This window comes from Zootermopsis nevadensis, unplaced genomic scaffold (genome assembly GCF_977971745.1).
Source record: "Zootermopsis nevadensis isolate Lab colony 2312 unplaced genomic scaffold, Znev_1.0 Znev_ptg000004l, whole genome shotgun sequence".
NCBI classification, from domain to species: Eukaryota; Metazoa; Arthropoda; class Insecta; order Blattodea; family Termopsidae; genus Zootermopsis; species Zootermopsis nevadensis.
Genome location: NW_028259136.1, coordinates 3379809 through 3391070, shown reverse-complemented (window position 1 = coordinate 3391070; position 11262 = coordinate 3379809). Strand labels below are relative to the sequence as shown.

Genomic DNA, 11262 nt, shown 5'->3' with positions numbered 1-11262 from the left:
CATCCTTTAGGTAGGTATAATTCTTGTTACCAATGTACTGAGATGTGTCAGGTATTATTTGTAATGTGTGATTTTGTTTCGGTTAAGAACTCGATTTAGTGGCGTGGTTAATCTAGCATGTGAAGGGCTAATTTTCAGGGCAAGCGCAGAATTAACTGTTCTTTTTCTGCAAAATTCGAGGTAGTGGGTGATATTTAGTAATGGACTTACATTGTGAGTGCATCCCATGTGACCAATACCGCAAGTAACATTATGTTAGGTGAGCTCTAAGTTGTATTTTATTTACTGCATTGATATAGGATAAGACAGAGAAGATACGTATTGCGAAAATTGACAGTGGAACCACGTTTCCGGAAAATCTGACGTAAATACGCAAACGCAGCAGTAGCGTGAAGTGCGATCCGCCTTTATCCCTTACCTCAAACTTTGTTCAATTGTAAGAGACCACGATGTCCACCGGCAATAATCCATTTAATCAAAACTAAAATGGAGAGAGTGGAGGGCAGTATCACAGATTTCTTAATAATTCTTATATAAGATAAGTACTTGTGATATTCTAAAACGTTTTTAACAGCACAATAATATCTACTCTATGACACACTTCTTCTACAAGCGATTCACAGCTTAGCTCTTTCCGCAATAACGAAAGCGGATTGTTGACGGCGGTAATGAAACATAACAATGCCGAATAAACAGATGACAACAAATAGTTTCGTATGTAAAGGAGTGGATTGTAATAAAGTTGCATAATTAATAATAGTTTTTTTTATTTTCAGATGCTACGTTTAGTTTAATTGCTGTGGGCGTTCTCTGGGGTGCCACGAATCCACTTATCAAAAAAGGAAGCTTAGGAGTTGAAAATGTCAAGGCTCCACATCCTTCAATGCAATTACTCTACGAGATTTATTACCTTGTGTGTCGATGGCAGGTTGGAATTTAAGTGTAGTATACTTAAGTGTGGGATTTCTCATATACAAGGGAATTTGAGCTGCAATAAGAGGATAAGTTTGGCTAGTAATGGGATGTTGATGTGTTGTGAATGTTCATTCCCTAACTTAGGATACAAATTATGTGCTTGAGTCAGTGATTTGATCGCCATTTACAAATAAGCTGCTGAGGCCATGGATCACACCATCAGGGCCTCAGGTGACTATTCAAGATCATTGTAGTTTGTGGTATAAATAATATTTTTTTCAAGGGGAACATTACCAGAGCATATATTCAGTCAGTTTCTATGTACCACATGAAAATGTTATTAATGTTCAGTGCAAGAGTATAAAGAGAAGTTGAGGAGTGTACTTGCTAATAACATTGTTCTATATGCTGAAAACTGAAAGAAATGGTTAAATTAGTTCATTGTAAGTTTTGTAATACTTGAAGATGGCAGACTACCACGCAACAACCCAGAAGACAGCCATCTTCAGACTCACCGTCATGAGAACCTCAAATCCTATTTTATAATAGTTACTGTGTAAATTGAGATATCTATTTAAAACTGGTAAATTTCAGTTTTTAGACAGATAGAAAATTTATATATAATAATTGAATTAATACTCCTTCTTTGTTGCCAGAACTTCATTGTTTGTTCTACTCCCACCGTGTTAGATTTGTTAAATAAAGAATATTTTTGTACCTTTGACATGCACATTGAATTGTAGAAATGAATACAAGTATAATTTCTCAAAACAGTATTTTAATAAATACGTTTTGTTAGGTTTGTTGTCATTGTGACACTGCCACTGTCAACAGATATGTGTAACTTTTGTGCAGTATAAACTGTTTTCTACTATGTTATACTTATAAAAAACTAAATTGGGAGTAACATTTTTAAGCATTCTGATAGTTTTATATAGTAAGAAAGCTTATCATAGCCAAATGTTTGGTCTTGTTTACAGTACATGATACCATTCATCTTAAACCAATGTGGCTCTGTGCTGTATTACATTACATTAGGAACATCAGGTAAGATCTTCAGTATCATACATTTAACTTTTTGCTTGCTTGCATGCTTGCTATATATAAAAAAACACTAAATCTGACAAAAAGGAGAGCAGTTCCAAAAATAACCTTATATTACATATTGAAACTGTGGATTTTTTAACCCTTCCCATTGATGTGGAAGGGTGAAGATAAAAAGTTTCTTGCTGGGTTATGTGTGTTGAACACACTCAAACCTGATTAGAATTCACCTGATTCAAGTCTGCCCACTTTGTACAAAAGGCAAAATTTTACAACCATGTGTCTGAACATGTCTCAGAATTTCAATATTTCAGTTAAATTTTTTGTCTGTTGCTTAAAGTGTCTCAGTTGATATGATGTTGTGAGATTTAAGAGAGCTGTAATTTAGAAAGCCAACAGTTACAAATTACAACTGATTTAAAATTCTGAATGAATGTGATAGGATGCCCTGTCTTAAATGTTCATCTTTGTATCTTGGACTAGGGTATTAACAGAATTTTTTAATTTAATTTATCAAGGAAGAACAACATTGTGTAGTTTGTAGTCATTTTCCTGTTGGGTATCCCGACAATTATTTGCCTCAGTTAAACATCCGTATAGGTAGTGCCATTGATTGTGAACCATTCTGAGTCATTTTTTCCTCCTTTTTTAGACCTTACACTCGCTGTGCCAGTTGCAAATTCCTTAACATTTGTTGCCACTGCATTGTGTGGCTGGGCTGTGGGTGAAGAACCACATGATAGGTGTAAGTGGAAATACATTTTATTTTAGGCATAAGGAGCTATTATATCACTTTAACCTTTGAGCTTTTAGCACAGTTTTCATGAAGCTTTATGAAATTCATTTCTAAGGTTACCTTGATGTCAAATTATTATTTTTAAATCCTTATCAACAATATCAGTCTGGTAGCCTTTTGTATTAAATACGACTGGACAGCCAATTTATTTTGTTTCATATACTGAGCTTTAATCAATGATTTCTGTAAAACTGTTCTGTAGCAATTGTTTTATATATCATGTTTTAAATGGGTTGTTGATGACCCAAATTTTTTGAACAAAAGATTTTTTCTGAGAAGTTACTTTCACATACATTTTAAAGTAAATTGTTAGTACTTCAGAATTGGGAAGAGAAAACATACTGGTTTAATTTGTGAATAATTCTGTTTTACAGTAGGGCATCGCATATACGGCAGGTTAGGGACCAGACCTCCGCCGAAAAGCGGATCTTTGCCTTTTTTTCAGTTGGAAATGCATATCAAAGCCTAATAAGATGTTTACACTATCATATAGTAAGTGCACAATAGCGCTAGGCCTAAAAAAACGATATGAAAGTAAAATGAATATCAGTAGCAGCTGTAAACAGACTAAATCAACGACGAGAAAATGGCACCGGACGCACTTCTCTGACTCAGCTGTTGAGCGCGTGGGGCATATGCACGCAATTGAAAAGCGCTGTATTAGTGGATCACCGAAAAGCGGGGCCCTACTGTATTGATAAAGAAACATGAGTTTGCTGTGCAATATATAACTTGGAAATTGAGTTGCATGTATTATTTATTCCTGGTATACAGCGTACAATAAATGTCTTCCATACAGACCAGTGAAGTCTTGAAGACACAAAGTGAAATCTCTGACCTTATTAAGAACTCTCAGTAGTGCCTTTTTCTTGTCATAATTCGATAAATGATTTAATCTCATTCCAGGTTTTATTAATTCCTTTTCCTCTTAAACACATTTAGAATGAATATTATAAAAATAAAATATTCTCTAGCTTTACTGGAAGTGACATAAGAACTTTAACAAAAGTTTGTTTCTGTACTCATTTTTAGTGAAAATTTTCTTTATAACCTATATAACCTTTGATATTCTGTCATTTTGATGTATTTGTCCATTATTTAGTGGAATGTCAACAATGTAAATTAATTTACTAAAGTATAATTGTAAGAAGAAATTGTGTGGCCTTTTAGTTTTGTTTAGTGTAAGTGTGGGCATGATCTGTTTGTTAAGTATGTGTAGACTGACATGAAATTCAGAACATGCTTTACAGCAGGGGTTATCAACCTGGTCCCTACCGCCCACTAGTGGGCGATTCAAGCTTTCATGGTGGGCGGTGGGTTTTTTGTCCATTGTTACAAATTTTGTTCTTCCTCCATTAATCGAATACATTGCTAACAACTTCGCGAGTTTGACTTTTTAAAATATGCTTTTGCAATTTACTTTTGAATTCCATCTCTAAACTTTGAATATAAATAATAATTCACCGGACACTTTTCGAAGTATACTCGTGGACGAGGGAGAAACGAATGAGCTCTGTGGCCAAAGGCACGAGTTTAGAGCGCATAACGAAGGCGGGGGCTTACCACCGGCCATCACTCAGTCTTCGAGCTGTACCTCTTTCATGGTGGTGGGCAGTACGTGTGGCACCGGTGGGCGGTAAGGAAATTTTACCATCAACAAACATACAAAAGTGGGCGGTAGGTATAAAAAGGTTGACGACCCCTGCTTTACAGTAAGTACATTTTATTTGTATTATATTTAAAACAACCAGAAGAGTTATTTGGAGTTTGTTGTATAGGTTATTTAGGGATACTGAAGTTTTATGTTGAAAGATGGCATGAGAATGATTGCTCTTGGTAGAGGGATCTTCTGTAAGATACTGACTGGCCGAAGGTAAGGAATAGTCTAGGTACTTTATCACAGACAGTCCCAATCAGGTTTTGAACTGTTTACTTTTTAATCTGAAATAGCAGAAACACCAGCAAGTTACGTTATATTCCTGAAGATTAATGCAGAAATATATGAAGAAGATTTCTGTCTTCTGGGTTGTTGCGCTGTGTAGAAATCTTCATACTCACCCCTGTGAAAACCTCAAATCTTACATAGATATGATGAACTCAGTAACAGTTTATACAAGCAACTTTATGGATTGTCTTGTTTTGCAGATACATATTTTGGAATATTGCTTGTTCTATCTGGAATTGCACTCTGCGTCCTTGACAAGATATGAAAAACTGGAACACTTGGTGGCAACCATTAACATTACCATTTCATCATCATACTTTCAAGTATATGGCTTGATTGGTCTGCTGCTGGTATTACCAGTATTTCCATGTTTTAGAGGTCTTCTGAAATGTCTCCTTCCACAGGGTTGATAATTTATAGTATTTTCTTACATATGTTCAGAGCTTGTTCTTTCTAGTTAGTTTTGTGCGGTTCTGTCAGAAATTGGTGAAATTTGTAATTATGTCATTATTTCATTCATTTCTTTATTTATTGTATTGTCAACATGGTTAACCCTCTTCCTGTTCCATAAAGTACATTTTATCTAAAACCTTCTTTCACTAATCCTTATGACCCACTCTTTACTCTCATTTGACATGTTGGTCTAGCAGTTGCTTTATGAATTTTTTGTCCCATGTGTCTTGACTCTAATGATTATTTGAAAATTTCATTTATAGTCTTGTACATAAACATTTATGTTTATAAAATGTTGCTATCATTATCATGTTCTAATTTTTGAATGTGTTGGTAAGACTGCTGATGAATTATTTGTATTTTTAAATAGTGATTGACTTCATAGATCAAAATGTTTTTTTAAGCAAATAGCATTTGACACTTTGTATAAAACACTCCATGCTGAGTTGTGCATCAAGGTACATTACTTGTTTTACAAACAAGTAGTTCATATTTATTTCACTGTATATTTTTAATTAATGTTCCTGTTTTAAAAGGTGCTTTTTTTGGCATATTGGTACTACAGAAACAGTTTGGTGACTTGTATATCCTTCACCAGCATTGGCAGTGATCTGTTGATGAATGTGTAATTGGACACAGCACTCTCTTCTTCAGGCTTAACATATGGAACAGTGATGTCATCTCCAAGGATCCCTCTTTACACACTGAAAGACCACTAACTAACTAACTAGATGGCTTACCGAACCCGAAGGTTCATCACCGAATTAACCAAAGCCCTCCACCGGACCCTGTCCTGGGCCAACAAAATCCAGTTTCCTTCAACTCCTATCTCCCATAGATCCCGCCTGACATTATCCTCCCGTCTACGTCTAGGTCTCCCCAGCGGTCTCTTCCCTTCAGGTTTCCCAACCGGTACCCGGTGCACACCTCTTGTCCCATCCATGTGCGCTACATGCCCAGCCCATCTCATTCTTCTCGACTTAATCACCCTGACAATACTGGGGGAGGAGTACAGATTTTTAAGCTCATCATTATGCAGTTTTCTCCATGCCCCATCGTCTTCCCTCTTAGGCCCAAATATCCTCCTCAACACCCTGTTGTCAAACACCTGCAATCTGTGTTCCTCCCTCTGAGTGAGTGACCATGTTTCACACCCATACAAAACAACAGGTAAGATTATTGTTTTGTATACTTTAATTTTCAGGTTCTTAGAAATCAGACGGGAAGACAAAATATTTTGAACTGAGAAGTAGCAAGCATTTCCAGAATTTAATCTCCTCCTAACTTCCTCATGAGTGTCTGAAAGACCACTATGCTGTCTTTTATGTAATATGTGTGTTTGAATATGACCAACAATGCAGATTATGTGTGTCTGACATGCCTTCTTCAGTGGAATTCAACTTGCTGATGAACCACTGGTATTATTAATAACTTGTAGCAGCCATCTGCAGGACTCCCAGTGATGTGTTCTGTTCCCGTGCTGTGGTATCATGTTTCTGTCACTGGTTAGGGTCTGTATTTTGCAGGCATGAATACACGTGTTTTACTAAAGTTGTAATTGTGTGTGGTAATTCTTGCCTTGCCATGAATTCCTCAAGTACCTACACTTCCTCTTGTTAACAGCAATCTTAGCAAATACCTGTGATGTAGATTCATGTGTATAGTTTTAACAGGTCACTGCTTGAAATATCTGATTATGTTGTTATCATTAAGATTAAATTTATGAAATCCTTATGCAGTATAATTCTCAGCATGATAATTGCATCACAGATATATAATTGTGTTCACATTCTTATGGTTAGAATAAGGGCTTGGCATTTCATGTTCAAGAAACTGATTAAAGATACTTAATGATGTGATTGCAACCTCAAATGTGGCTTTGCTTAGATCCTCCTTTAATCCAGTGGTTCTAATGCCATGCCTTTTCTCACTTCAGTTATCCCCTCTCCCATTTATTCAACCAGGGCTATGGCTTGCCAGCCTACTCCTATACTTATCACAGTCTTTCTGTGCACAACTTCTTCATAACCTTGATGGAGGCTGTACGTTTCACTGAAACATCAGTAAGTATCTGTCAGACTACATGGTGCTACATTTCAGAAGACAACAAATTTATAGTGTATCTTACTTCATTGCTCTAAGCTACACCACAGAAACAATTATCATAGTTCAAGATCATTCCTCTGACAAGTCAATTAGTGTACTGTCTGTAGTAGTTATGAATCAGGTAGACTTAACTGTTACAAATTTATTTTATTAATCTTAAAACCTCAAAATAAATTATTTTTGCCTACTTTCCTTATTTTGTAAGGAAATAAAAGTTCAGTATGTCTGTTATTCCATTTCAAAAGTCCACCCCCACCCCTTAATTTTTGAAACAGTTGATGGATGTTCTTGAAACTTGGTATATATAATGTGATTAAAGCCCACACCATCTTTGATCTTTTCCATTTCCTGCCATCTGAATTGCCAACATGGTGGCCATGTGAGCTGAGGTAAGAGGCAATAGTGTTACTTTATTTATGGTCTTAAAATGTTGTGTGATAATAGACCTTCAGAATGTATGAACCATTTATTGAAGTAATTACTGTTTTGTAGAACTTGAAACAGTAGCATTACTTCTGTGTGATCTGTTTTTTAATTTGATGGCAACATTCAGTAATTTACCATCAGTGGCATGAACTGATTTTTCCGCTACCTGATTAGTCTTGATGTCTGTTAACAATAGTGGTAATAAACTTGGCTGTTAAAACTTGAACTATTTAAACAGTTCTTCAGCTGATTAACAGATTAGATTAGGCACTCGCAGGATCAAACAGCAGGTGCAAGGTTAATATGTAAAATAATGGGGAAGTGGGATTATGAGGTGTACTGGATTGGGCTTGTTTAGGGTTGTGTCTAAATAATTGTTTTGGTAATATCAGTTTTGGACCGCTGGGTTCTCTTACCAGAGAGTTAGTTCAAATTTTATACTTTGCTGGACATTCTTCTGTTTTCTTCAAAGTGTGCTGTCTAACCTCAAATTTAAAAATATATTTCTTCAACCAAGGTTGTATTTGTCAAGTCTGCATTTATAGCTGTGTGTAGAAGATCAAGGAGTGTAACTCTTTTGTTATTAAGGTGAAGTAAAGCTTTAATAACAGGAACAGTAAACTTTGTTGGAATCTTTATTCCTTTTGATTTACATTCATTTTGAAATTTGCATAAAAAGCTTGAAGGTAGTTAAAAAAAGGAAGAAATAAAGGAAATATAAAATCACAAATGTTTCACACTACAAGAACTCAGCACATTTAAACATAACAATTAAAATACATAATTAATGAATTAACATTTGTGGTATGTTACAACTCAACACCATACTTCAGGACTCAATTTACATGTGGTTTATTTATGTTCACATGACTCAATAATTAATTTATAAAAATATAATTTTCTACAGTTATATACACATCATGTCATTGATTCTTGCTTCATTTCGTGTCCTTTTGTGGTAACTTCTGTTTATGAATATCAGATGGAACTTGGTTACCATTACTCTGTGAATGTTGTACCTTGTGTTTTGTGTTGCACACATACTTGAATCTTGAAGTCAACATACTGCATATCTGTTAATAGTTTTCATAATTAATCTAACATGTTCAAATGTAGTTATGATCATTGTTAATGTATTTCACAATTCAGGTGGCTCTAATAAAATATTGTTTTAGAAACCTGCTATTTATAGGTTTCTCAGCTGATTGCATCAATATGTTAAACTCAAAGAGAGATACTATGCTGTGATTTCTAATAATTTGTAGGAGATATTCCTTATGTCACTACATTATCAGACAACATTGCACTTCATGGTAAGATGATGCTTTTACCCTTCAATCTGCCTGATATATATTGTCTTTAAAATACCCTAATATTACCATATGCACCATCTAATGGTGTTGTGCCCATGGACAAACCATTCATTACATTTTTACCATAGACTGGTGAGAAGAAATTGTAGAATGTATTCCACAACTGCACTGGATGATCTTTCTCACATATTCCCTCACCATATAATTAGTTTAGTTAAAATGCATACTGATATACCGTGATGTGGTAAGTTCTGATTTGCGTGTACAGGATATATTATTCATAATATTTCGTTTTCTAAAATTTCATTAGAAATTTTAAACTGGTTTACAAGGTTACTTTGTGATGTAATTTCTGACATCAAGACTTTGGTTGTATTATGGCTGACTTCTATTCCATAAAGTAATAATGCCATGTTTGACTCTAGATGTGACAAAATCTATATGCCTTTACAAATACTAAATTAAACATATGGTTCACACTTATATGCCTTACCAAGCTTTTAATGTAGATTTTGTTAGATTTATTCTACTAATGCAATTGGCCTGATGTTAAGACTAAATTAAGTAGTAACGATTAGTTTGGGCCTTTATCTCCAGGAAGATTTGGTTATATAATATCCCACTCTTTGTGCTGTCTACGGCATTGAGAGTGTTTCCATCTCAAACTATACCATTGTAGGTGTAGAGATTTCTGTTTGTGATACAGTAATTTATCTTAGTAATTAAATATTACACTTGTTGCATTGTTAATTTGAATTATTGTTAAAACCTGCAGCCTACATTTAAGTTTCCAGAGCATGTGTCTTTTGCCCTTTCAAGGGGAAATATCCTATATGTATCTAACATGACCATCATATGCACAAGAGCATAAGGTATGGTGATACTTGGAATAGAAACATTGTGATTGCTATGGCGTAAGAAATTCCGCATGTTAAAATTCATGTACCAAGTGCACCAATGAATAGTAAACTACCATAAACATTTCAGGATTAGAATCTCTAGGTTAGTTCTTATATTCTACTTCAAGTGGCTTTACTGAGGATCAAAAAATTTATTTCGTTATTGTCTCCGTATACTGACAACCAGGCCACTGAGCTACCATTTTGGCTCTGGAGTTTGTAACCCAGGTGTGATGAAACAAACTTACTGTATTGAACATTTTTACAAAAGAATGTGAAAAATTGAGCTACATTCCTTGCTTCTTGTTGCGTAACTTAAACCAGCCTGCAGTGAGTCTTGAGTCTTTTGGCATGGAAGCTGACCGAGACACTTTTGCTGAACTTTTCTTTGAATTTCCTTCATTTCCTTTTGTGGTTACAGTTCTGTAACTCTTACTGCTGTTAAGCTCTACTGCTGAGGAGTTCAGTGCTGAATGTTTCTTGGAATTCACACTCCTGTTTCTGTTTTGTTTTTGGTTTAGAGATTCTACAGATGTGGATTGGTTCAAAGCTGAGTACTTTTTTTCTGTTGGTGTTCTGTCTCTGATATACTGTCCCTGATTGGTCCCACTCTTTCGACTTAGTGATTCAATAGACGTGGCCTTGTTGACTCTTTGCTTCTTCAGTGTTGTATGGTTTTCTTTACCTCTATCACCATTACTTTTGTATCTGTTCATACCACTACTGCGATTAATTGTCAAGTTTCCACTTGAGTTCTGGGATACAGGCACTTTTGGAGGCTTCCCACTATCATTTCGCCCTAGAGTTTTATTATCACTATTGTCATTATCATACCGGACTTCTAGACCTTCCTTATAATGTCGAGGTTTCCACGGAGCAAGGACCTGTAACATTATTAAAATAATTTATTATAAACACCTGTAACATATAAAAACTGCTAGTAAATAATTTTAAAATGGTCCAGAGTTAAATTTATTGGGAAGACCAGAACAATTTGAAGAAATATTTATGATGAAACACGGATGAGATTAAATTTGGGAAGTGTAATCTACCATTCCATTCAGAACATTTTATTTTACTGTCTTCTTCCTTAATCATTGAAATGGTAGATTGTGTGAAGTATTATATTCATAGTAAGAGAGTTGGACTGTGGGTTGGGAGCACCTTCCCTTTACCTAGTAGTTGGGTTGATATACACTTACAGAAATTGAACGTGACACAGTGCGAGATTGTGGTTGCAATTGATGTGATGAACCTGCTGTGGAGGACAGTTCTTCTCTGCTCTGGGCTCTGCGTGCAACTCCACTACGCTGAGATCTGGGTGGGCCAGGAATATCTCCCACTGAAAACAAAGTTTATAATCTG

General features: G+C 35.3%; 3 protein-coding genes across 5 annotated transcripts in view; 2 read left to right on the top strand and 1 right to left on the bottom strand.

Moving 5' to 3' along the window:
- The first annotated feature begins 21 nt into the window (after positions 1–21).
- Positions 22–6711, top strand: LOC110830869 (transmembrane protein 234 homolog). 3 transcript variants are annotated; one of them, XM_022066222.2, is made up of 5 exons: positions 22–259; positions 777–928; positions 1896–1962; positions 2612–2704; positions 6358–6711. In XM_022066222.2, exons 1-5 carry the CDS (start codon positions 253–255, stop codon positions 6363–6365), a joined length of 327 nt encoding a protein of 108 aa, XP_021921914.1. In that variant the 5' UTR covers positions 22–252; the 3' UTR covers positions 6366–6711. The 3 variants fall into 3 exon arrangements, with proteins under 3 accessions (XP_021921914.1, XP_021921912.1, XP_087199013.1); XM_022066220.2 differs by having other exon boundaries at positions 4901–6711; XM_087342887.1 differs by lacking the exon at positions 6358–6711 and adding an exon at positions 3130–3585.
- Positions 6712–7158: 447 nt separating this feature from the next.
- Positions 7159–11262, top strand: part of stmA (Protein EFR3 homolog stmA) — a 93171-nt gene continuing 89067 nt past the window's right edge. Inside the window, exon 1 of the mRNA XM_087342881.1 lies at positions 7159–7648. Within this exon, the coding sequence (XP_087199007.1) occupies positions 7542–7648 (107 nt within the window). The 5' untranslated portion in view covers positions 7159–7541. The remainder of the gene's footprint in view (positions 7649–11262) is intronic.
- LOC110830866 (bloated) overlaps positions 8305–11262 on the bottom strand; it is a 51941-nt gene continuing 48983 nt past the window's right edge. The window contains exons 6-7 of the mRNA XM_022066216.2: positions 11100–11239; positions 8305–10781 (exon numbers count right to left, since the gene is read on the bottom strand). Of these exons, the coding sequence (XP_021921908.2) occupies positions 10185–10781; positions 11100–11239 (737 nt within the window). The 3' untranslated portion in view covers positions 8305–10184. The remainder of the gene's footprint in view (positions 10782–11099; positions 11240–11262) is intronic.

Coding starts and splice junctions, on each gene's coding strand:
- LOC110830869 (XM_087342887.1), top strand. Junction 929..1,895: donor ACCTTGTGTGTCGATGGCAG/GTTGGAATTTAA, acceptor TCTTGTTTACAG/TACATGATACCATTCATCTT. Junction 2,705..3,129: donor TGAAGAACCACATGATAGGT/GTAAGTGGAAAT, acceptor TCTGTTTTACAG/TAGGGCATCGCATATACGGC.